This window comes from Gymnoscopelus microlampas, assembly GCF_963454915.1.
Source record: "Gymnoscopelus microlampas genome assembly, chromosome: 21".
Taxonomy (NCBI): domain Eukaryota; kingdom Metazoa; phylum Chordata; class Actinopteri; order Myctophiformes; family Myctophidae; genus Gymnoscopelus; species Gymnoscopelus microlampas.
Window position 1 is genome coordinate 3,803,223 of NC_139958.1, and position 26,886 is coordinate 3,830,108.

The window sequence follows — 26,886 nt, forward strand, 5'->3', positions numbered from 1 at the left end:
AAAGACAGCGATTTTGTTTAAATATGATGGAAAATGATTAAGGATTACTGTGATTATGGTAAGCTCACATTTCATATCACACACACCATACGCCATTTTAATGCATGGCCAGGGACCACCTGCAATACCTCCGCGGACCACCAGTGGTCTGCGGACCACCGGTTGAAAACCCCTGGTGTAGAGGGAAAAAAGAGTAGATCAAGTAAAAAAAAACGTTGAAGACCTCTGCTCTATAGCAATGAGTACTATCACAATATAAACACTTATTTTAACCAAAGAAAATCACTTGCCCTACCTTTTTAAGTAATAGTACTAGAGTAAATGTACTCAGTTTACTTTCCACGACCACCACCCACTGACTTGTGTGTGCGTCCGGTGTGTGCGTCCAGGTGCAGAGCTTCATGCGCGGCTGGCTGTGCCGGCGCAAGTGGAAGCTGATCGTGCAGGACTACATCCGCTCGCCGCACGCCGAGAGCATGAGGAAGAGGAACCAGATCGTGTTCACCATGGTGGAGGCGGAGACGGAGTACGTGCACCAGCTCTCCATGCTGGTCAACTGCTTCCTGCGGCCGCTGCGCATGGCCGCCAGCTCCAAGAAGCCCCCCATCAGCCACGACGACGTCAGCAGCATCTTCCTCAACAGGTACCGACCATAGACTGTATAAAAGAGATGGACAAAGTCACACCCCCAGACTCTACAGACCGTAAAATGAAGCCTATTTCTCAACGATTTCAAATCCGCCATCTTTAATATTATACAAAAAAAGCAACCGGAAATCAACCGCTAAATGAATGCTATTGGTTGGGTAGCTTGTCAATCAAGAGCAGGGGCGGGGAATGAATGCTATTGGTTGTGTAGCTTGTCAATCAAACCATCCCGCCCCTCCTAGAACATAACCTACTTTATCGTCAATTTTAAAAATAAATGGGACCATAATTTACCAAAACGCATATCATTTGAGCCACGGACCACCGTTTGAGGAGATTTAGACTCTCAGACCCAAAACTTAGTTAGACTATTTTGTTATATCGTTGGATAAGATTTTGTCCATAATTCCATCCATGCTGTATTGATGTTGGTACCATAGGAGAGATAACAGGCAAACGTTGATCAAAATAACGATTCTTTGATTTAGTAATGCAGATGTTTAACAATAATTTAACTGTTGAGAGACTGTCTCAAGAGTTAAAGATCTATAAGGGTCCATTTGGTTACCAACTCTCCCATCATTTAGCTGGGGACCACCTGGATCCCCCTCAAGGACCACATGGTGGTCCCCGGACCACTGGTTGACCAAAGGTAATAATACAATGTGTTTTTGTCTCAGTGAGACCATCATGTTTCTTCATGAGATCTTCCACCAAGGCCTCAACGCTCGTATAGCCAACTGGCCTACACTGGTGTTAGGTGAGTGTTGCACAACCCATACATATTGATTTAATATGTGGCTATGCTGATTTTATTCATCTGAGTCATACTATCAAGCGTTGCAGAACAAATTTGTGCTTTTATTTTATTTTAATTTGTACAGCATTTGTAATTGTACTCTCTGCTGCGTAAGACTTAAAATGTCCTTTACAGAACCAGGAGTGTTTATTTTGAGCGAATTAATTCACATGAATTAAAACTGCTTGTTTGTGTCATGAATGCAAATATTACTTTGCTTCTAGATCTTTTGTCACACAGAGTATAATTAAATAAAATGTCTAGGACAGTGCTTTTCAGAAATCCCCACAAAAAAGTCATATTTGAACTAAGGACCCCCCAAAATAATCATATTTGAACTGGGGACCCCCCACCCTGACAAGCACTTGGAATTGTAGGAGTTGAGTTATTTTATTTAGTTTGACTCGGTTCCGCAGATAAATATTGTGAAAATAGTTTGTAGATCGGCTATTTTCACAATTTCCCCCTCTTTCTTAGGTCATATTTGACAATTTGGCCAATGTTTGAATTTCTTTATAGTATAGTTTGTCGATTACTTTTGACACAATGCAATTTTAGGTAGGTAAGGTATTAGAAAGGTCTTAAAAGTCCTTAAATTGTCACTTTATAAATGTGCAGATACCCATATACTTACAGCATACTGTATGTTGGTTTGTTTACTGTTGAGAGAGAAAACAATGTTGAACATTATAAGCTAATCATCTAGGGACCCGCCCCAACATCATTTGGGGGACACCCCTGGGGGTCTCGACCCACAGTTTTTAGAACCACTGGTCTAAATATGTGTTTTGTTTGGTGTTTGTTCCCGTTTGCAGCCGACCTGTTTGACATCCTGCTGCCCATGCTGAACATCTACCAGGAGTTTGTGAGGAACCACCAGTACAGCCTGCAGGTTCTGGCCCAATGCAAGCAGAACCGGGACTTTGACAAGCTGCTCAAACAGTACGAGGCCAACGCAGCGTGTGAGGGCAGGATGCTGGAGACCTTCCTCACATACCCCATGTTCCAGGTACTGTATATATGACCCCTCTTCTTCCTCACCTACACCATGTTCCAGGTATATACTGTATATGTATATATCTATATATATATGACCCCTCTGTTTTCTGACCTTCCCCATGTTCCAAGTATGTATATATGACCATAGATATAAACTGCCCACAAAAAGTTCAGAAACGTAACTTCGGTCGATTATTTCTCCCGTTTAATAATACCAATTGGTATTGTGTTTTATATCGTTTTTATCGTTGATTAGTCACCTTTACAACGAGGTACAGCTTGTAAGGATCGGGCATTCGTGGAATGAGCAGCACAGCTAAACATGTGGGTAGCGCCAACAAAGTTATTGTCAAAATCCCCCAATATGCTTCTGTTGGTAATCGCTAGCGACCTGCCAGCACAGCCACACACCTGCTGGCAGGTGTGTGCTGGCATTGGAGCGACCTGTAGCTATATTCGGGAAGGCACGCTGCCACTCAAAGTGACTACTGGCCAATCACAGCGCGTCTTTTCCGGGACTTGTCAGAATCTAGTTGTATAACAATGTTCCATTATATTTTTATACAACTAGAAGTCCCGGAAAAGACGTGCTGTGATTGGGCAGTAGTATACAGTATGGCAAACAGTGAATAAAGCACGCACGTCCAGTGTCAGAAGCCTAAGGTGCTGGGCGGAGACAAATGTGTGTGTGTGTGTGTGTGTGTGTGTGTGTGTGTGTGTGTGTGTGTGTGTGTGTGTGTGTGCACGTGCGTGCGTGCGTGTGCGTGCGTTATTGCTGGTATTTCAGATTCCACGCTACATCATCACTCTCCATGAGCTGTTGGCTCACACGCCTCATGAACACGTGGAGCGTAAGAGTCTGCAGTTTGCCAAGTCCAAACTAGAGGAGCTGTCTAAGTAAGCATGGCTTCATTTAACTCTGTCTAAACTAGAGGAGCTGTCTAAGTAAGCATGGCTTCATTTAACTCTGTCCAAACTAGAGGAGCTTTCTAAGTAAGCATGGCTTCATTTAACTCTGTCTAAACTAGAGGAGCTTTCTAAGTAAGCATGGCTTCATTTAACTCTGTCTAAACTAGAGGAGCTGTCTAAGTAAGCATGGCTTCATTTAACTCTGTGTAAGCTAGAGGAGCTGTCTAAGTAAGCTTCATTTAACTCTGTGTAAACTAGAGGAGCTGTCTAAGTAAGCATGGCTTCATTTAACTCTGTCTAAACTAGAGGAGCTGTCTAAGTAAGCATGGCTTCATTTAACTCTGAGACCTCACACTTCGATCTAGGACAGGGGTCTTCAACGTTTATCAGGCCAAGAACAGTGGTGGAAAAAGTACTCACATTTCTTACTTAAGATCTGTTATTTTCGGCTAATGTTCCCCCACAGAATAATATGATATACTGTATACAGTAATATGATAATAAGAATAAGACCTATTTGTTTTACGTTGGTAAATCTTTAATGTTGATGGCAACCATTACAGGGGCTGATGATGATGATGATGATGATGATGATGATGATGATGATGTTGATGATGATGATGATGATGATGATGATGATGTGTTGTTGTTTATTGGTCAGGATGATGCATGATGAGGTGAGCGACACAGAGAACATCAGGAAGAACCTGGCCATAGAGAGGATGATCGTAGAGGGCTGTGACATCCTGCTGGACACCAGTCAGACCTTCGTAAGACAAGGTGACACGAGACGTCCATATATATCGCTCCTCTCTACTGCATGGAGAGATTCCATCCAACTACACCATCATCATCTGTTGTCAATACGATTTAAGACTTTTCTTTTAAGTTGTTTTTATGTTTTTAAAATGTTTTTTGTTGAAGCCAAAACATCTTATACCAGGGGTCTTCAACAGGGGGTCCGGGACCCGTAGGGGGTCCTCAGAGCTACTATAGGGCGTCCGCCAATCTTTGTGTGATAGGATTTCGTTTTTTTACATTAACCACTTGAACCCTAGAATTCCTTTTCTGAGGGGAACATTAGCCGAAAATAGCAGATCTACAAGCTCTCAACGCCTCGCAGCGCTAGGCGTTGAGAGCTTGTAGATCTGCTATTTTTGGCAAAGAGGCTATAGGTGTAGAGGGAAAAAACAGCAGACTAAGTCAAATCTGTAATCTAAAACACATTTTTTTACAATATAGAGTAGGGGGTCCCTGCTTCATCTCTTTCTCAGCTAGGGGGTCCTTGGCCTGAAAACGTTGAAGACCCCTGTCTTATACAGTACGTCAGTGTGCTAACGTTTGAGGGAGAGAAAGACTGTAGTTTAGCTCAGGTTTAAGTTGTTCCTGTGTGCTCTGACAGGCTCTCTGGTCCAGCTGTTAGTTAGTATAACTCAGCTTTAAGTTGTTCCTGTGTGCTCCGACAGGCTCTCTGGTCCAGCTGTTAGTTAGTATAACTCAGCTTTAAGTTGTTCCTGTGTGCTCTGACAGGCTCTCTGGTCCAGCTGTTAGTTAGTATAACTCAGCTTTAAGTTGTTCCTGTGTGCTCCGACAGGCTCTCTGGTCCAGCTGTTAGTTAGTATAACTCAGCTTTAAGTTGTTCCTGTGTGCTCCGACAGGCTCTCTGGTCCAGCTGTTAGTTAGTAGAACTCATGTTTAAGTTGTTCCTGTGTGCTCTGACAGGCTCTCTGGTCCAGCTGCCGTCCAGCAGTGAGCGCGGGATGCTCAGTAAAGTGCGCCTGGGATCCCTGTCCCTCAGGAAGGAAGGGGAACGACAGTGCTTCCTGTTCACCAAACACATCCTCATCTGTACGCGCACCTCCGGGGGCAAACTGCACCTGCTCAAGGTACAGTACGTCCCACCAAACACATCCTCAACTGTAAGCTGCACCTGCTCAAGGTCTGTCAAGCCTATTGGACTATAGAAACACATGCTTGTACACACACTGCATACAGTAAGTGTGAAACTTACTGTACAAACAACCTTCCTCTCTGTTAGATTCAATCTACAGTACAATGATCTCTTTATTCTGTTCTATTCTACCAATTATTCTCTTTTGTGTCTTGAAACTCTAAGCGTGTACACATGGAACCAAATGGACCGCTACGGGTCCATTTGGTTCAATTTGTACACTCTCAGAGTTAACTAAACACTGAAGATGTATCAGTGTAGATTGCAGGGTCCCAGAGATCTCAAATCTTATTACACGGCTTGGTTGAATGCTTGATTCTGATTGGTCAATCGCTGAATTCAGCTGTGTGTTATTTCTGAATCATGACCGATGATGAGCTCTATAACAGACCTCTGTCTAATCAAAGACTCAGAACACCTGCTCATATCAACGTGCGCTGCTTGATTTTATGCTGTATCCGACATGACAGCCATGTAAACAAACACACCATGTCATTTACAACTAAACGCTGCTCTCAAGAATGTTTTTGAAGCGAGAAATAGGCGATGCTGTAACCAAAAATGTGTTCTATTTGATCAACTACACTTCCTTGTTTTTCGAGGTGACCAGCGCAACACTTATGGAATACTTTCATTGCCATAATACTAAAAAAAAAAAGAAATACTTTGTTTTGTTTGTTGTTTGTAATTTATTTATTAAGTAGCCGTGTAATAAGGGGGATAATTGTCAGAGCGCTGGTCTTTGTTTAGAAATAAAAATGTCAACAACGACCAGCGCACTGACAACTATCCCTGGCATATCAAACTGTGGGGGTCCTTGAAATGAAAAAGGTTCTTCTCTACCCACCAACAGCAAGGAGGAACCTTGTCTCTGATAGAGTGTACTCTCATTGAAGAACTGGACGTCAGTGATGAGGACTGTGAGTATCACCATTCCTTCATCCTCCACTACATGAATTCAAACACAGTATCAAGGGCCACAACGAGAGAGTTTTTTACCAAGCGACTGTCACAGACTACTGGACAAAACCTATAAGCTTGTCGCCCGGGCTTTTATCGATTGTGTAATAATGCTGAATGCATTTTACATTTTGATCTAGGACTTCACTAATACTACTTTATATGTTTTTGTTGTGCTCTTCTCTTATAAACTGCAACAGTGAACGCCTGCACACATAAGAATTTCACCCAGTGGTGGAAAGTGTACTCACATTTCTTACTTAAGTAAAAGTATCAATACTGCATTGTAGAAATACTCTGTTACAAGTAAAAGTCCGGAATTAAAAATTGACTTGAGTAAAAGTACAAAAATATTGGTATCACAATGTACTTAAAGTAACAAAGTAAAAGTACTCGAATGTTTGAAAATAGCAGATCTACAAGCTCACAACGCGTCGCAGTGCGACGCGTTGTGAGCTTGTAGATCGGCTATTTTCAAATAGCCTGTGTATGAAATAGGGCTAAAGTGGTTAATGTATGTATCATAATTTATCTAAAAAGTAACTAGTAACTAAAGTTTTGGAATAATTGTAGTGGAGTAAAAGTACAATATTTGCCTCCGAGATGTAGTGGAGTAGAAGTAAAAGTATTGGAAATTGGAAATACTCAAGTAAAGTACCAATACCTCAAAATTGTACTTAAGTACAGTGCTTGTACTTAGTTACTTTCACTGATTTCACCTCACCTGTGACAATAAGATTTGATTGAATTGATTGATTGGTTGATTGGTTGATTGAGACGTCATGTCTTTGTCACATTGTTGCAGACAACGCAGCGGGCCAAGGCTTCAACCACCTGGAGTTTAAGATGGTGGTGGAGCCCCCAGATGGACAGAGGTTTAACGTGGTCCTAATGGCTCCCTCCCGTCAGGAGAAGGCTGCGTGGACCAGTGATATCAGCCAGGTAGACCTGTCTCTACATCAGCGGCTCTCAAACTGTGACATACTGTATCTTAGGGGGAAATATTTACATATTTACGTACCATAACATGACATTAAAGGGACACTTCACCCCAAAAAAATTGTTTCAATGGATATCATTTGAATGGAATCAATAATTTGATGACCAGCGGACCGGTAGGCAGCGGTTCCGGTAGGAGACACAACGAGTCGTTGTGTCTCCTACCGGAACCGCTGCCGGTCATCAAATTATTGTCTTAGGAATGAGACAAAAAACTAAAAAAAATATCCATGAATTCAAATCTCCATGCGGTGACTAATCCATTGAAACAAAGTTTTTTGGGGTGATGTGTCCCTTTAAGGTGCTATAAAGTAACAATGTAATTCAGGGGTGCGGTGGATTAAAAGGGTATTCTCAGGGGTGACCTGAGCCGAACATGTTTGGAAACCAGTGCTCTAAACCAAGGCCAAGGGTTCCCAAACTTTTCAGGCTACGACCCCCCAAAATAATCATATTTGAACTGGGGATCCCCCCAAACCCTGAGAAGCACTTGGAATTGTAGACATTACATTTAGTTTGACTCCACCACAGATAAATATTGTGAAAATAGCCAAACTACAAGTTCACACAAGCTTGTAGATCAGCTATTTTCACCATGTTTGCCTCTTTCTTACGTAATATTTGACAATTTGGTATTACAAAGGTCTTAAAAGTCCTTACATTTTTACTTTAGAAATGTTGCAGACGCCCTGTAGACACTTATACTGTATGTTGGTTTGCACCTTAAAGGACAACTTAGTTTTTTTACAACCAAGGTTTATATTTTAGCTTGTAATTAAAGTAAATAAAAGATGAGTGTTATTTCTTTTTCATTTACTGCTTTCTATAGTTTTAGCAATTTTTGCGATATTTTTTACAGTGGGCGGGGGCATTCTGTCCGGTGGCTAAATATGCATTTCTTTACACCATAAAAAAAGGTCCTGTGGTCTTTGATGGTCAGATGTGAGTTATTGGGGGCTAGAAGATCTACTGTAAATAATAATAAAGAAAACGCCGGGTTATTGTGTAAAAAAAGACATATTTAGCCACCGGACAGAATGCCACCGCCCACTGTAAAAAAAAGATTGCGAAAATTGCTAAAGCTATAGAAAGCAGTAAATTAAATGTTTTTAACACTCATCTTTTATTTACTTTAATTACTATCTAAAACATAAACCTTGGTTGTAAAAAAACAAAGTTGTCCTTTAAGCTAATCATCTGGGGACCCCCCCAAAATAAGTTGGGCCCTGACCCCCAGTTTGGGAACAACTGTTGTAAACTATTGTCTATGTTTGCTCGCATCTAAATCTTAACACACGTTTATTAACATCACAGTAGGGGTGTCACGATTCACTTACCTCACGATTCGATTCAAAATCGATTCCTAGGGTGCCGATTCGATTAAAATTGCGATTCTGCGATTAATTGATATTCGATTCGATTCTGCGATTTATTGCGATTTTCTAGGGTGCCGATTCGATTAAAATTGCGATTCTACGATTTATTGCGATTTTCTAGGGTGCCGATTCGATTAAAATTGCGATTCTGCGATTAATTGATATTCGATTCTGCGATTTATTGCGATTTTATAAAAAAAAAAAAAAAAAAATTAAAAAAAAAAATTAAAAAAAAATTAAAAAAATCGATTTTAATATTTTGAATCGATTTTTAAAATCGTGGCATTAAGAATCGCGATTTATTCATGAATCGATTTTTTTTGACAGCCCTACATCACAGTGTTCTATATACTGTACGGTCAGCCTGTGGTGTTGTAAACCTGCACAGGAAAATAAACTATGGGCCAAATGTTTTAAGCCCCTTAAAGGGCAAAGGCTGAAGCTTTGATATGAACTGATATGATGTATTTACAATACAATATTGAATATATAGAGGCGTCCTGGGCTGTGGCGGGACGGTCCAGCCACCCTAGGCTGCAATGCCAGCCTGTGTCGACAGCGTGTCGCAGGTTCGACTCCCGTTCCCGACGACCTTTGCTGCATGTCAACCCCCCCCATCTCTCTCCCCATTTCCTGTCAGCATACTTTCACTATCCCACAAATAAAGGCATAAAAAGCCCCCCCTAAAAAAGAAGAATATATAAGAGGCATAGAAGTAGGTACTGTACAGTGCTACAAACAGTGGCATTTCTCATGTGTGTGTGTGTGTGTGTGTAACTGTGTCCTTCTCTCTCTGTGTGTGTGTAGTGTGTAGATAACATCCGCTGTAACGGCCTCATGACCAGTGTGTTCGAGGAGAACTCCAAAGTCACCGTCCCACACATGATCAAGTAAGAACAATGGCTCTCGGGTAGGACCAGTAATCTGTCAGAGATAGATAATTATATAGTATGTTTTATCTATTTACAAAGCTGCCGATATTAATCAGGTCATGTCTTCAAGTACAGAGATAGAGGGGGTGTACCGTACAGTATATTGAGAGATCAACACATTTGCCAAGGAAAGGCACAGGCTGTACGTCCCATAACTGTCCCATGAGAATTGTTTGACTTTGACATTGCAATATGTAGTCAGTGGTAGAAAAAGTACTCAAATGTTTTACTTAAGTAAAAGAATCAATACTGCAATGTACTCTGTTACAAGTACAAGTCCGGAATTCAAAATTGACTTGAGTAAAAGTACAAAGGTATTGGTATCAATCCACTGAAAGTACCAAAAGTAAAAGTACTAAAATGTTTGAAAATAGCCGATCTACAAGCTCACAACGCGTCGCATGAGCTTGTGGATCGGCTATTTTCAAATTGCCTCGGTATAAAACAGGGATAAAGTGGTTAATGTATGTTTTATAATGTAATAATTTATATCTGCAAAGTAACTACATTTTCAAATTATTGGAGTGGAGTAAAAGTACAATATTTGCCTCTGAGATAGATGTAATGGAGTAGAAGTAAAAGTATAGACAATTCGAAATACTCCAGTAAAGTAAAAGTACCTCAAAATTGTACTTAAGTACGTACTTAGTAACTTTACACCCACTGCAAATGACATACATAAACCTGACTTATCACTGCTCTCTCTCTCTCTCTCTCTCTCTCTCTCTCTCTCTCTCTCTCTCTCTCTCTCTCTCTCTGCTCCTATGAAGGTCTGACGCCCGGCTGCACACGGACGACGTGGACATCTGCTTCAGTAAGACGCTGAACTCCTGTAAGGTCCCTCAGATCCGCTACGCCAGCGTGCAGCGCCTGTTAGAGAGGCTGACGGACCTGCGCTTCCTGTCCATAGACTTCCTCAACACCTTCCTGCACACCTACAGGGTGTTCACCACCGCCGCCGTGGTCATGGACAAGCTGGCCGACATCTACAGGAAGCCCTTCACCTCCATACCGGACAGGTAGTAACCTAGATCCATTTACAAATACAAATGTTTAGAGGAGGGGTCTTCAGTGGCGTGCACAGACATTTTGAGGGGCAGGTGCTCAAGTAAATTATACTTTTTTTTGTTTACTTGGTCTGCTCTTTTTTCCCTCTACACCTATACCTCTTTGCCAAAAACAGCCGATCTACAAGCCCACAACGCCTCGCAGCGCGAGGCGTTGTGGGCTTGTAGATCTGCTATTTTTGGCTAAAGTTCTCCTCAAAAAAGGGATGCTAGGTTTCGAATGGTTATGGTAAAAAGAAAAATCTTATCACATAAAGATTTGGCGGACCCCCTGTAGTAACTCTGAGGACCCCCTAGGGGTCCCGGACCCCCTGTTGAAGACCCCTGCTCTACTGTATATGCGACCGTGGCGTCCCCTATTTTTTGCAAATCATTACAGGCAAAAGATTCCCCAAAAGCCCCTATAGGCCTATATTAAGCTTAACCCATTAACAACCATGAGGCCGATTCTGTAAATGAGAGAAGGTAAAGTCTAACAGTTTAATGAAAAACGTGCTATACAGCTAAAATGGCACCGTTTTAATGGTTTAACTAACAGTCCATCGCACGCTGCTGTTGTGCAGCAAAAATAGAAGATCTACAAGGTCATAGCGTGTCAAACAGTGACATGTTGTGGGGTTTGTAGATCGACTACTTTAGCTGCATACTGTAGCTAAAGCCACGCTTTGATGACACTTCCGGTCGGGTGCCGGAAGTGTCGTCAAAGCGCGGCTTAAGTTGCAAAAATAAATAAACTATTAGAATACGCAATTTCAAGCAAGAACCATAGGCGCAGGTTTTTAACTGCGGCGGATCCGTTACTTATGGAATATCTGTACTGTACCACTCGTCCTAGGATGTCATAACGTCATAATAAAGGTAAGAATGACGTCGGGCCAAATTCTCCTTTAAAGGGTTAAATGCATTTTCTCATTTGTTTATCATTTTGTATATTTCTCCATCTTCACACTCTTCTCCCTCTTGTCTCATTCATTCAACCATCACTGTGTTCAGCTCATCGTCTCCTTTCCATTTTTACCTTCTCTCTGTCCTGTCCTGTCCTGTCCTGTCCTGTCCTCTCCTTCTTCTTCTCCTCCTTCTCCTGCTTGTGTCCCTTTGACTTCCTCCTCTTCCTCCTGTGATGGCCGTCCCTCTCAGGGTCCAGTACCACTCATCAGACCGTCTGTCCATCACGTCCCTCTCTCCCGACTACAGCCTAAAGATCACACAGCTTGCTCTCAACCAGTCCAAGTAAATACATCACCACTTGTGTTATTTAAACCTGCAAAAACCCCATGAGCTCTGTGTCCTTTATGACCGGGATTCGAACCCGTGTCTTCACCACTCGAGCGTTGGCACTTCTACACAAAGCCCATGTGGGCGGGGCAAGATATCACACTTTGCAGCGGTTTGCAGCGGTTTGCTGCGGTTTGCTGCGGCTTTGGAGTCCGATGGGCAAATGTGTATATTCATACGTGTCAGCAGGAAACATTCGTGAACGGCAGTTAGAATGCTGAAAGATTAGATTAGACTTAACACAACAAATCGTGGCTGTGCACACTGCACACCTTTCGTGAATCCAACGTTGGTCCAAAAAAAACGGACCCTAACCGAAACGGACCCCTGAAATTTGGTCCAATTCCGAGCCATTCTGAGACTTTTTTCTTTTCTTTTCCAATTCGACTTGTGAAATTAGTTCCGAGATCCGATTAGTTCCGAGATTACTGCTGCAGTAATCTGATTTTAAACCAGCCTAAAACATCACACAGGTTAAACAGCACTTCATTGCGTTTCTCTCCATTGCAGCGCGCCGCACACAGTCACATAGTAGTAGGGGTCTTCCACTCGGGTATCACACATAATGATAGACAGACCGAGTTCCGAGGTAATAGAACTAGGGGTGTGCCGATACACTAATTTCACCAAACGATACAATACGATATTTGGCTCACAACTTCGATACGATTTCGATACGATACGATACGCACTTTTTTATTATGAAAATATATGGGAGAGAAAAAAAGCAAATGCAAACAAATAATTCAGTTTTTGCATTATTCAGACATGCAACTTGTAGCTTTTCAGCTACAATAGCCGTTTTGAATCCAAATAGGGCAATAGTGTGACACCTGACCCGAAAAAAACAACAACATGTTGTCACCCTTTTCACCTCGGGGCTGTTTGCATGCCTGATTATTATTATTGTAGTAAAAAAAACGATATTTTTTTTCCCCAAAACGATACATATCGTCACGAAAACGTATCGCGATATATCGTGGGACGATATATCGGCACACCCCTAAATAGAACCGATACCGACCCGGCCCCTATAGTGATTTTGATAGAAATATGGATCCGACACGCACAGTTCTCGAGTCCTGTTGGGTATTTTTGGAATCGGGTGACCCCATGAAGAGTTCTACTATGTCATCTAAGAGTCTTGTTCTTCTCTCCTCCTTCTCTGCTACTCCTCTCAGGTCCTTGGAGCTGCTGTTTGCCTCCAACCAGGGCGGATGGGGCAGCGACGCCCTGAGCAACAAGTCCCCCCGGCTGTGCCGGAAGTTCTCCTCTCCTCCTCCTCCCCTGGTCATCCCCTCGCGCACCTCCTCGCCCGTCCACTCCCGCAAGCCCTCCCTCAGCTCCCCCAAAGCCTCCTCGGCCCTGGACCTGTCCACCACTCCCACCTCCTCGGCCGCCAACTCCCCCACCTCCACCCACTTCCCCTCCTCTCCTCCACCCAGGAGTCCCAACTCCCCCAGGGGGGTGAGCGGTGCCCCCTACGGGGCTTTCTCCTCGCCTCCTCCCACCTCCACCAGAGCCCCGTTGGACCTCAGCTGTGCGCCTCCTCCTGCCCCCGGCTCCCCGGAGCTGAGCCCGGGGCCCCAGCAGCAGCAGCAGCAGGAGGACGCGTTCATCGGAGGAGAGCTGCCGCGCATCGACGCCTTCTGTGGGAAGCTGAGACGCAGCATCCGCCGCGGTAACAGCTGTTCACTCACATACATGATTATATATGTCACGCTACGAGCTTGCTGCCGGTCATCAAATTATTGGCTTAGGAATGAGACAAAAGCGAAAGGGCCTACTCTGTGTGGAGTTTGCATGTTCTCCCCGTGTCTCCTAGGGTAGTTAATACCCTCACAAAAACATGTAGTAATCCTGGTCGCTATACAGCCTCCCCGATGACAGCCGGGGCGCCTGATGGAGGGGAAGGGAACTGGTTGGAATAACGTGTTCCTTCCACGCGCTACGTCCTACCAGGGAAACTCTCTCCTGTCAGGTGACAAGAAGGTCAGTTGGCTCTCATGCACTGAAGGAAGCATGAGCTCGGCCCTGGCCTCCCTGGCTGTGGGGGACTGGTGTAGCGCTGGTGTAGGGCTGGTGTAGCGCCCAGGATCACTTAGGAAATTGGCACCGGGTGAAAAAAATGGGTTACAAAAATCGCGGGATAAAAATTATAAAAACAAAAAAAAAAGGAATGAGACAAAAACAAAAAGTCTCCATGAATTCTCTCCATGGGGTGACTAATCAATAGAAAAAAAGTCATTTTGAGAGCGTCTGCTAAATGCCTAAATTGTAAATAATAATTCAGGACTCTTTGTCTGTCTTTGATGATTGTGTATAACGTTCCTACCAGCTGTCCTGGAGTCAGGGTTCATGCCTGAAGCAGCGGTCACCACCAGTGAGTCAGGTGACATGTCCCCGTGTCGCTCCCCCTCCACACCCAGACACCTGCGCTACAGGCAGGCAGGAGGTATGGACACCACACACACACACAATACTGTGTGTACACATGCAGTCAAAAATATAAATATGCATTATGTTCCCTTTTGTTTGCTTATCCCAAGTATTCAAGTATTCTGTCTCTCTGCATACAGTACATACTCATAGATTACAGTTCTCAGTCTCCACCACTGATTTCAGTCATTTGGATTCCATAGAAGCCAGCATGTCTTCTATGGAAGCGTGCTGCGCAGCGAGCATAGCCGATCTACAAGTTATTTTCGGTTTGAAGTGAAGTGGTCAAACTAGCAATACGCTCAGAAGCATCTTCCATAAAACCCTAACATTCTATAGGATATTTCATATAAAAGCAAAGATTAAAGCATCAATCTGTGATTTCTTCACCTGGTTGGCAGTATGTAGAACAGCTGGAGCAATATTACAAAAACATCATCATATTGTGTTAATTATTTAGGAAACAGCGCTAGTGTGTGTGTGTGTGTGTGTGTGTGTGTGTGTGTGTGTGTGTGTGTGTGTGTGTGTGTGTGTGTGTGTGTGTGTGTGTGTGTGTGTGTGTGTGTGTGTGTGTGTGTGTGTGTGTGTGTGTGTATGTGTGTGTGTGTGTGTGTGTGTGTGTGTGTGTGTGTGTGTGTGTGTGTGTGTGTGTGTGTGTGTGTGTGTTAGCCTGGTAAACCCTCCCTCCGGAAATCTCATTTCCATTCGAGTTCAGGAAGGAGTCTGGCATGAACGCCCATTCTGCAATATTGGGGAGTTTCCAGCGAAATCAGGACCTAACCGCGCCTATCAGCGTCGTCGCTCATCGTTCTGTGATTGACAGCTTACGTTGGCCAATCAGGTGGCGAGTTCGAGTGAGCCCGAATGATGCCGAGTGCAGCCTGAGAGCCGCCGAAAAAAGACGAACGGCAGCCATTGTTGTTTCTGCGAGTGCCGTCACTTCTTAGTTTCGTTCTTAAAACGGTCTCAAACTTCTTTTTTGAGGCACGGAATTTACTATTAACATATCGTTTGGATAGAATTTAGTTGTTTAACTTCATATATGTGGTCAATTAATCATGACAGAGCCTATTTAAAAATATTAATTTAGAGAACCGGCAGGGGCGGGGAGTGACACGCATGTATCCCAATAAGGCAACCTATTTTCCGCATGGCCGTCCCAAAAGTCCCGTTGCGTCACATAGTCTGGAGCTCGTCAAAATGAACTGCTGATTGGCTGAAGGGGAAAACGATCATTGGTTGAAGGGGTTGTCAGTCAACGGTATTACTCCCGCCCAACTCCAGCCCACAGCCAATATTGCAGAATGAGCAATCATGCCAGACTCCTTCCTGAACTCGAATGGAAATGAGATTTCCGGAGGGAGGGTTTACCAGGCTATGTGTGTGTGTGTGCTTAAACGCAGGAAAAACAAAATTCATGCTATTCTCTAGAGCCAGAGAAATTGATTTTAATTCCTTACGTATTATTACTTTAAGTGGATGCAATATAGATAGGGTTACTGAATACAAGTACCTCGGAATATGGATTGATGATAAGTTCACATTTAAACACCATGTAGATAACCTTGCCTGTAAGCTAAGGCAAAAGATTGGCTTTTTCTATAGGAACAGTGCCAGTTTCCCAATGGCTTGTAGGAAAAGGGTTATCGAAGCCGTCTTTCTTTCTGTATTGGACTATGGAGACGTTATATATGGAAAGGCATCCCCTTCTGTCCTCAAACCCCTTGATACAGTTTACCATTCTGCTCTGCGCTTTGTATCAGGTGCCCCATACATGACCCACCACTGTATCCTGTATGACAGAGTAGGTTGGCCTTCTTTAAACGACAGACGAAACAAACATTGGTACCTGTTTATTTTTAAGACAATCGATGGGACTTTACCACTATATCTTAAATCGTTGCTGGACTGGAAACCTGTAACATATGGAACACGCTCTAGTGACTGGCTCACGCTAAAAATCCCCACAATGAACACTGAACTAGGGAAAACAGCCTTTTGCTTTAATGCTGCAAACACATGGAATGAGCTACAGCTTAAATTCAAAATAGATTCCCCCATAACATATGGAACTTTTAAATCTTTGATTGCTGACTTACCTGCAACTGTTTGCAACTGCTTTTAAACTTGTAGTACTGTTGTTATTATTGTTGTTGTTATTATTTTCCTTTTGAAAAAGTACTATTTTGTGATGCATTGTCTCGATGATGTTGTAAATGAGGGTAACCTCAACTTCTTTCGAGAATAAATAAAGGTTTGATTGATTGATTGATTCTTTCATACTGATTCCCAAAACGCACATTAGGATTTGGTCACACAGACTTTTTCAATCATGAGAATGTATTTTGCTTTAATCCATGCATGCTGTACATATACCTCTGCAGGTACATCAGGTGACAACTCTCGCTGCACAATGTCACCGGCCTCAGCCTTTGCCATCGCCACAGCTGCAGCCGGACACAGCAGCACTTCCCCAGGTCACTTTATTATGGAATGCCATGACTACATTATGTTAATGAGGTTAAAGCGCCATTATGTATTTAATACATACATTAACATGTTGTCCAATCTGTATGGTAGAGTATATATTAATACTATATAACTTATACAATTAGGGTGGTTGTAGTTTGTCTCCCTGCTCTTAAATTAAGACATTTAGATCGTGTCAAAGATGGTCCAGATTCAATTTATCCCCTGAGCAAGCAGGCAGGCTCTATTAGGCTCAATGGTAAAAATGTCAGCACTTGCACAAGAAACCGGGTTTGAATCCAGGTTAGAAAGTTACATAGTGCAGCTTTAAATAGCAGCCAGCAATTATGGCTTATGTTATGGCTGTCATGTGGGCTTATGTTCTATTTTTGTTTGCTCTGTACAGGTTTTAGTAACTCTGACAAGGCCTGTGACAAAGAGTTCCTCATCCGCAGAGCCGCCACCAACAGAGTTCTCAACGTGCTGCGACACTGGGTGTCCAAACACTCTCAGGTGAAGTTTACAACCGTTTTGGTTACCCTAAGAAAGCTGATGATCTGTGAGGAAAACTCAAAAACGTGCAGGTACACCAACTTAGTGTGTGTGTGTGTGTGTGTGTGTGTGTGTGTGTGTGTGTGTGTGTGTGTGTGTGTGTGTGTGTGTGTGTGTGTGTGTGTGTGTGTGTGTGTGTGTGTGTGTGTTCTCCAGGACTTCGATATGAACAGTGATCTGAAGATCGGGGTTGTGACTCTATTAGAAGACGTACTACGGGATCCAGACCTACTGCCACAGGAAAGGAAAGCCACAACAAACATACTAAGGTACACAATACAATGCAATGCAACACACACACACACACACACACACACACACACACACACACACACACACACACACACACACACACACACACACACACACACACACACACACACACACACACACACACACACACACATACACACACGTCTAATCAATAGAAAAATAGTTTGGGTGAACTATCGAACTATCTCTTCAATACAAAATAACTAGTACATCTGTTGTGGATAGGCGGTCTTCCTACTACTTCCATTTTGACACCTACTGGTTGTCAACTAAGTAGCACTGCCTTAAGCTCATAAGTGCGATATCTCCCCTGGCCAAGCGAGGAAGAAGCTCAGTCTCCTGCACACGGGAGGCCAGGTTTCGACTCGCTGGTAGGACAGGAAAAGTTTAGAGATTGCAACCATAGACATATAAAAGGTAGACGCCTCCTTCGGCTCTGAAGCGTTCGTATCTCGGGCGCGCACCAGCTTCTGCCCTCTGTCGCGTGCATCACAGAAGGGGACGTTCGGTAGGCCAATCAGACCCCTACTTAACGTCACAGAAGGGGACGTTCGGTTAGGCCTACTGAACGTCCCCTTCTGTGACGCACGCGACTGAGGGCGGAAGCACAAAGGTATTGCGATATACCAGTCGCTCCAATGAACTGCAGAGGCCAATGAGGTATCTAGGTTTCTATATCTATGATTGCAACTGTAATGTAATGTACGTGCACACACACACACACACACACACTCACTCACTCACACACTAACAAGTCAACCCATTTAACGATGTATATTTTGCTCTTCAGTGCCCTTTCTCAAGAGGAACAAGACGACGCGCAGCTGAAGATAGAAGACATATCACAAGTGGTCAGTATTACTGGCTCTATTTTTGTTTATCTAATGGGACAGATGGGATACTTGATAATTGACTCTTCAGTGTTCATTTAACTCTGAAGGGTGTACCAAATGGAATCCATTTGGTACACCCTTCAGAGTCATGGTTTCTTAATACCCTCTTCTGGGGGCACGGTGGCGCAGTCGGTGGCGCTGTCACCGCACAGCTAGAAGGTCCTGGGTTCGATTCCCGCGGGGGACGCTGTGGGCGCTGGGGGCGTGTTCTCTCCTCCTGATATAACAATAGCTCCTAATAGAATTATTGATCTCTAATCCCAGTATTGTGTTGAGATCATGTGTCATAAAAACAGGTTGTGTTCTAGAAGTCATGCGTGTGCGTGTGCGTGTGCGTGTGCGTGTCTTGCAGGTGGAGACTCCTAAGGCAGAGTGTTTTGAATCTCTGTCGGCCATAGAGATAGCAGAACAGATCACCTTGCTGGATCACCTGGTGTTTAGAAGCATCCCCTATGAGTGAGTATAGTCACCTGGTTACACTAATGCACACTTTACAACACACAACTGTTCACACAGTTTAAAGACAAAGAGACCGTGAAAGGCTCAACTAATTTTTCTTGAACCTCAAACTAGCTTAACCCATTAAGACCGGGAACGTGTCTGTGTGTAATTTTTAGATTTCTAGGGTATTCAAAAATAGCAGATGTACAAGCTCATAGCGCGGCACCGAGTGCCGCACTATGAGCTTGTAAATCTGCTATTTAAAAAAAAAATAGTGACAATTTGTGCAAATCTTTATGTATTTTCTAAGGCGAACATTTTTAACTCTGTTACAACTTCTGGGGGTCCCTGGAACAAAATATTTGTGCAAGACACACACACACACACACACACACACACACACACACACACACACACACACACACACACACACACACACACACACACACACACACACACACACACACAGCCAAATACATATATTTTTTGAGAACCACTGATATTATAGCAACATACGTCTTTTTCAAAAAACTGTTACGATTTAAAAGACATTTGTAGAATCCCCAGAAGCAAAGATTTGAGTTACAAATGTCCGCTATGAGCTTGTAGATCTGCTATTTTTGAATAGCCAAATGAATCTAAAATGACACAGATGCGTTCCCGGTCTTGAAGGGTTAACAAAGGTTAGATTGAGTATTGAGTATTTCCAATTTCCTATACTTTTACTTCTACTCCACTACAAATATTTGATTTTTTTGTTACTAGTTACTTTGTAGATTTTCTTTTATTATTACAAAACAAACATTAACCACTTCAGCCCTACTGTATATACATTTCGTCCATTTGAAAATAGCAGATCTACAAGCTCACAACACATCATGATGCGGCGCGTTGTGACCTTGTAGATCTGCTGTTTTTAAATGATTTTATACATTTTGAAAACATGAAATGGAAGATTTCTGCATAATGAGTACTTTTACTTTAAGCACATTTTGATGCCAATACTTTTGCAGTTTTTACTCAAGTAAATTCTGAATACGGGACTTGTACTTGTAACAGAGTATTTCTGCATTGCAGTATTGATATTTTTAAAAATCATTTAATACTTTTTCCACCACCGTTAACAGATAGTGTTGTATGTGAACGTGTGTTTTCTTGTAGGGAGTTCCTGGGTCAGGGCTGGATGAAAGGGGACAAGACGGAGAGGACCCCGTACATCATGAAGACCAGTCAGCACTTCAACGACGTACGTCTTTTAAATTAGCCTCAAATTATAGCCTCTGTGAGCTTGTAGATCTGCTATTTTCACAATTTTAGCATCTTTCTTATTATTTGACAATTTGGCCAATGTTTCACCAGTTTTCTTATACAGTTTGTCCTTAAACTGGGGTCATTTGGGGCCCCCCAAAAATCATGTGGGGGACCCCCCTGGGCCATTTCACAGCTTCTTTCTTTCATTCTCATGCCCGTCTATAGATGAGCAACCTGGTGGCGTCTCAGATAATGACCCAGGCGGACGTGGGATCCCGGGCCGCCGCCATCGAGAAGTGGCTGGCCGTGGCCGACATCTGCCGCTGTCTCAACAACTACAACGGCGTGCTGGAGATAACGTCCGCCCTGAACCGCAGTGCCCTCTACAGGCTGAAGAAGACATGGGCCAAAGTCTGCAAGCAGGTCGGAGGAGCTCGTATTAGGAGTCAGGACTGTCACCAATTACACATTTAAGTTGACGATTCATTGTCACTCAAATAATTGCGATTAACGATTTAATTGTGTGTTTGGCCTTTGAACATTGGAACATATGAAAAAACATATAATAGGCTTCGTAATAAAAACTTGCACAGGGCAGATGTGACAAATAACTTAAACATCAACATACAAAGAAATTATTGACATATTTAATCATTTTGTAAAAAAATAGCAGAAATAACTGATCTACAAGCTTACAACGCATCACAAGCTAGATCGCGTATTTTAAATACGATTTTATATATATTTTTTGTTCATATCTGACTTTCCTATTGACATAAAACTGTCCACAGTATTTGTTTTAGATGCGCTCAGAAGACTCGCAAGACGAGATTTCACCCAGCGTCAGCTTGTAAACACTACGGTGGCCCATTTGCGACAAAAACGCTGTGGACAGTTTTATGTCAATATGAACGTCAGATATGAACAAAAAATATATATATAAAATCCCGTACACTCGGGTTTTTAGCTGCGGTGGACTCGGGACTGTACCACTTGTCCTAGGATAGTTCTCCTTTAATTTATGAAAAAAACATGACGCTGCCCGACAGCGATGATATCCTGGTAAAATGTTGTAATGTAAAAAGTAATCTTGTGTGTGTTGTGTGTTTCTCTGCATCGCAGACCAAGGCTCTGATGGACAGACTGCAGAAGATAGTGTTGTCAGAAGGCAGATTCAAGAACCTGAGAGAAACCCTGAAAAAGTATGACCCTCAGTGTGTTCCATAGACATGTTGTCCATCGTGTCCTCTTTGTACAGCTGTAACCCTCAGTGTGTTCCATATCCTTATAGACATGTTGTCCATCTTGTCCTCTTTGTGCAGCTGTAACCCTCAGTGTGTGCCCTACCTGGGCATGTACCTCACCGACCTGGCCTTCATCGAGGAGGGAACGCCAAACTTCACCGAGGAGGGCCTGGTGAACTTCTCCAAGATGAGGATGGTAAAACAAACAAAAGACTCTCACTAAACCTCCATATAATACAATACACGATCCTGTCCTGTGCTTTGCAAAGGACTCGTCAGTGTCACCGCTTTCAACCCTTATTCTGGGGAATGTAATTATAGGCCAACATTGTCAAAACATAAAAAGCATATATATACACAATACATATGATGTGCAACCTGCATAGCTACTTCAGGCAGTCAACTCAAGGCAGCATGCCAACCTGATCAGGTGACCAGTCACATGCTCTCTTCTCCTGATCTGGGCGGCTATTTAATCTTCTCTGCCTACCTGTTCATTCTGGCTTCTCTCCTGGCTGTGCTGCTGTTGCTAACTGCCTGTCCGGCATTCACCTGTTAAGTAGTTAATTGTTTATATTCTTTCTTTCTTTGATTTGTTTTTTTTTAGATTTCTCACATTATCCGTGAGATCCGTCAGTTCCAGCAAGCAGCTTACAGGATAGAGCACCAAGCCAAGGTAAGGTTGGCCCCTTGAATTTCTACTTTTACTCCTTTGTATACTGTTCTGTCATGTAAAGTAGTGTTTCTCAACGTGAGGTCCGAGGTCCCCCAGACGTCCTTAGATAGAGGGTTCCAGGGGGTCGCCAGCTAAATGATTGATTGTTTAGAACCAAATGGACTCTTACAGGCTCCGTGACGGATGGCTTCCATTATAGCTATACTGCCCTGCCAAGGTAAAGCAGTAACTACGAAAAGAAAAAACACTGAAAAATGGGTTTAAAAGTTATTCAACTGGTCAGCCAAATGAGATATCGGCATATAAGTGATATTACACTAATTTTGCATCTGTTCTTGAGGTAATTGTTTATCCCCCAAAATCACAAAGGCTAATTTGACCTTTGGGATACAAAAATAAGTCGGCGTGTCCCAAAACGTAGTTACTGCTCTTTACCTTGGCAGGGCAGTATACTGCTATGCTTTCCAGGAATAGAAAGCCTGTAGTTTCTATTAGCTTGGATTCCCCATCGATGATGTCACTGGTAGACGGGTCCACAGCCCTCCTCTGAGACACAGACGGAGTAGACAACATTTTTACCATATTATCATGAGCATTAGTGAGGACCAATTTTATGAAGACAGGTTGAAAATTGATGAAGTCGTCCTTTAAGACCGGGAAAGAATCTGTGTCACTTTAGATTTCTTTGGCTATTCAAAATCTACAAGCTCATAACCCTTCAGATCTACAAGCTCATAGTGCGGCACTCGGTGCCGCACTATGAGCTTGTAGATCTGCTATTTTTGAAAAATCTTGAAAATGTGTGCAATTGTAGAATCGGCCTCATGGTCTTAATGGGTTAATAAATTAATGAATGAAATGTCATGCCAGGTGACTCAGTTCCTGCTGGATAAGACACTGGTGCTGGATGAAGACGCCCTGTATGAGCTGTCACTGAAGATCGAGCCACGGGTTCCCCCCGGATAGACCTGTGTGTGTGTGTGTGTGTGTGTGTGTGTGTGTGTGTGTGTGTGTGTGTGTGTGTGTGTGTGTGTGTGTGTGTGTGTGTGTGTGTGTGTGTGTGTGTGTGTGTGTGTGTGTGTGTGTGTGTGTGTGTGTGTGTGTGTGTGTGTGGTTCCATTCGTACACGCACACGCACACGCACGCACACAAGCTTAATAACACAGGGGGTATTTTTGCTTTGAATTCTCAGGGGGAAATGTGCCTTTTTTTACGTCTAATGTGTGTCTATTCAGGAAAGATAATTTGAACATCTATAAAGTGTAAAAAGTGTTCCATTACGTGGCTATTTATTCACCATATGAACAGTTATTTTTTTTAAATGTGCAAATAAAAAAATACACCATTTCACTGCACAGTCAGTGATCAAAACAGCTGTGGTATTAGAGAACGTGGAACGTGGATATTTTTAGTTAACTTTTGTGACAACTTAATGCACACTTGTCTTTTATCAGTTTTGTAAAATAGTGTTTTTGTACACAAAACGTCCTAGATTTGACTAATGAGAATATGTGTGCTTTTAAAAGGGAATTGGCTTCCGCCAAGATATAATACTATTTATACTTCGACTACAGCTGAATATATTTTATCTAAATATGTGTTAGTGTTAGTTTGCTGTGTTCCCTGTCAATGTGGTCTTTAAAACAAACACACACACACGCGCACGCACGCACGCACGCACGCACGCACGCACGCACACGCACACACACACACACACACACACACACACACACACACACACACACACACACACACACACACGTTAGACAGTTTTAGCAAAATTGTAAATTCTTTGCACAAAGTATTTGTACTGAATGTTTGAACTAAAGTTTTTTTTATAGCATAAATATTCCATGTTTTCTCTGATTTCTTCAGATTTCTTTTATCCACATGAGTCAAATTTCACTGAGAAATGTATGTAGCAGATGTAGCTATAGTTTTATTAGATTATAGTTTTATTAGGTGTATTTCTTCCCTTTGGTACAATCCTGATGTCAGGAATCTTTCAAAGTCAAAATGTGTTAATAATAGTACATATGTAATGCTTTTATACACTACAATCTACTTTGTTATATGGTCTATTGTTTGTATTTCTTCCACACATTTCCCCACAAAATGTACAATTATCTATCTACACTCCAGAGTTATATATTAAAGCAATTTAAAGTACACAAGGACGTAGCATTTTATTCCTTCTTGGGTGAAAGAGTGAAAGGGGGAAACAAAAAGACAGAGAATATAACATCTAATGCTGATATTACAGAAAGTGAATGTGTTTAGAGACACTACTGCTGCAACAGGTTCTCATACAATGTCAGCAATACTACAAGCTCACAGCGCATTGCTTCGTGATGCATTGTGAGCTTGTAGATCGGCTATTATCCGCCTCGCAACAACATAATATGATTAAGTATAAAATAGGGCTTAAGAGGTTAATATTAAACCTTTGTCACCTGTGGCTTTGTGTGCGTGCGTGCGTGTGAGAGATACATGAGAGATAAAGTGTGTGGAAAACAATCCACCACTACATTCCCCTGTCCACACTGCACAATAATAATCAGGTCCGGAATCGGCCTCTATATGATGTTCACCAAATTACTGTAGGTACAGATGATATATACAGTATATACTGTGGCTAGCGACAGTATATACTGTGGCTAGCCACAGTATATAGCGCAACTCCAAAATCACTTTCACTTCCCAGAACCGACATTGAGAATCAGAACCAGTGGGGGTAAACAGGAAGGGGTGTTAGAGTCAATTGTATTTGCTTTGGAACACAACTTGAAAGCCTTTAGAACAGTGGTCCTCAAAGTGGGGTCCCGGGACCCCCAGGGGTCCTTGAGGGGGGGTATGTACCTAAATAATTGTTAGGAGCCAAATGGAAGCTTACAAGACTGAAACTTTAAGAGTGTACGAATAGAAATGGACCATTAAGGGCCTAATGTATGCCAAACTGGGGTCCTTGAAATCAAAGAGTGAGAAACATTGCTTTAGAAAGCAACTGACAAATCTACTGCTCACTTTATTATTGCCTCAAACATGACAGAACAGCAACAAACATAAATAAAAAATAAACTTAAAAAAAACACAAAGGTCTCCACCTTTGCAGTCATTTTCCTCAACCACTCCCAGTTGCTCTCATGTCGGAGTCCTCTTTCATAACCGCCTGTTCCTTCTTAGAGATCCGCTTTGCAGCCATGTCTGTCCTGCTGCAGTTCAGTAGGTAGTAGTTCTCTATTCTCCTGTTCCTGCTGGGTATCACTGAGCACATTCCTGTGCTCGGCTTCCTTTCCTACCTGAACGAAGGGAGCCTTCTTGAGGGAGTCGCGACCGCGTCGTCTTTCCCTCTCTTCCATTCCACTGCCTGGAACTTGTTCTATGGCGTCTTTGTCATGTCCGCAAGTTCCCACCTGATGTGGTGAGGGAGATCCGACTTCTCCAGATTGTACCGGATGACCGCTAGCTTGCATAACGTCTTCAGGGTAGGACTTAGGTCTAAGATGTACAGGTCGTCGTCCGTGTGGTACCCTCCAAAGATGATGATGTGATCTCCCACCATGCAACAGCACATCCTGGACATCCATGCACACGGGCCTTTCCCCTTGGGCTCCACCTTCGTCCAGGAGAAGGTCTTCGGATTGAACTTCCACAGATCGTTGAAGAACCGGCACAAGTGGTGGCCGCCGAACACGAACAGCTCTCCGTTGTGGGCGAAGGCCGCGTGACCCTTGTGCGCCGGAAAGACCTGTGCGGACGGTGTGTTCAGCCAGCTGTTGGTCTCCGTGTCAAACACTCTGATGTTGTTGTAGTGCTCCTCGTCCCCTCGGCCCCCGAACACGAACATCTTGGTCCCGATGATGGTGGCAGAGTGATATAGCGAAGCGGGCGGCGGAGTGCCTCTGGTGCTGATGAAAGACCAGACCATCGTGGTGCTGTCCAGCCTGTAGATGTCATTAGAGTGTCCGGTCAGCGCGTTGTGTCCTCCGAAGACGTACATGACCTTCCCCAGGACACAGGCCGAGTGGCCGCTCCTCTCCTCCGGCACGGTCCCGTAGATCTGGGGCATGAACCACCGGTGGGTGTTGACGTCGAACGCGAAGAGGATGTTGCTGGTCCTCGAGTAAGTGATGCCACCCCAGATGTAGATGAGGTCGTCTATCAGCACGGCCGTGTGGCGCCAGCGCCACACGGGCTCTCCTCGTCCGGCGGTCGTCACCGAGGGCAGCTTGGTCCAGCGCAGGGACACTGTGTTGAAGATGTGCACGTCGATCTGACCCATGTAGGACATGGAGGTGCCGCTGCTGTCGCACCCTCCGAACGAGTACACCCTGTGCCCCACTGCCACCGCAGCATGGTTGAATCTCACCGGTCCTCCTTTCAGGTGCACCGTCCAGCACAACATCTCTACACACCATGCATGATAGAGGATTCTTCAGGTATCGCTCTGTTAAAACAATGGATCACTTCCACACACTGGCTCACTTTATAATGGCGTAGCAGCACAGACGTCACGGGAAACCTGGCCAATCAGTGAAGCCGATGGTTTGAGGGTTGGCCAATGAGGTAAGCCGATGTCTGCTGATCTCCCTGAAATGGCACACTGATCGCCATAGCAACCCCGGCACAGGCAGGCTCTAGAATGCCATTTCTGGGGGCACGGTGGCGTGCCCCCAGAAATGTCCCTCTTATTTTAACCCTATACCAATAAACCTTCAAATTAGTAGTGCAAA

The 26,886-nt window shown here is 43.4% G+C and overlaps 2 protein-coding genes across 2 annotated transcripts in view; one reads left to right on the forward strand and one right to left on the reverse strand.

Moving 5' to 3' along the window:
• LOC311037688 (ras-specific guanine nucleotide-releasing factor 2-like) overlaps positions 1-23,133 on the forward strand; it is a gene marked incomplete at its 5' end in the record, with an annotated part of 33,933 nt that extends 10,800 nt beyond the window's left edge. Inside the window, 23 exons of the mRNA XM_084046937.1 lie at positions 390-643; positions 1,329-1,408; positions 2,263-2,456; positions 3,234-3,343; positions 4,017-4,135; positions 5,078-5,241; positions 6,160-6,226; positions 7,072-7,208; positions 9,449-9,531; positions 10,344-10,592; positions 13,097-13,596; positions 14,254-14,370; positions 16,739-16,831; positions 17,230-17,336; positions 17,532-17,644; positions 18,439-18,499; positions 18,894-18,997; positions 20,144-20,228; positions 20,459-20,656; positions 21,356-21,435; positions 21,556-21,673; positions 22,085-22,153; positions 23,024-23,133. Of these exons, the coding sequence (XP_083903063.1) occupies positions 390-643; positions 1,329-1,408; positions 2,263-2,456; positions 3,234-3,343; positions 4,017-4,135; positions 5,078-5,241; positions 6,160-6,226; positions 7,072-7,208; positions 9,449-9,531; positions 10,344-10,592; positions 13,097-13,596; positions 14,254-14,370; positions 16,739-16,831; positions 17,230-17,336; positions 17,532-17,644; positions 18,439-18,499; positions 18,894-18,997; positions 20,144-20,228; positions 20,459-20,656; positions 21,356-21,435; positions 21,556-21,673; positions 22,085-22,153; positions 23,024-23,119 (3,198 nt within the window). The 3' untranslated portion in view covers positions 23,120-23,133. The remainder of the gene's footprint in view (positions 1-389; positions 644-1,328; positions 1,409-2,262; positions 2,457-3,233; positions 3,344-4,016; positions 4,136-5,077; positions 5,242-6,159; positions 6,227-7,071; positions 7,209-9,448; positions 9,532-10,343; positions 10,593-13,096; positions 13,597-14,253; positions 14,371-16,738; positions 16,832-17,229; positions 17,337-17,531; positions 17,645-18,438; positions 18,500-18,893; positions 18,998-20,143; positions 20,229-20,458; positions 20,657-21,355; positions 21,436-21,555; positions 21,674-22,084; positions 22,154-23,023) is intronic.
• A 2,399-nt stretch (positions 23,134-25,532) lies between these two features.
• Positions 25,533-26,558, reverse strand: LOC311037342 (kelch domain-containing protein 3-like; the record flags this gene model as incomplete). Its single annotated transcript, XM_084046469.1, has 1 exon — positions 25,533-26,558. The coding sequence occupies one exon, from the start codon at positions 26,556-26,558 to the stop codon at positions 25,533-25,535; it is 1,026 nt and encodes a 341-aa protein (XP_083902595.1).
• Between the last annotated feature and the right edge of the window lie 328 nt (positions 26,559-26,886).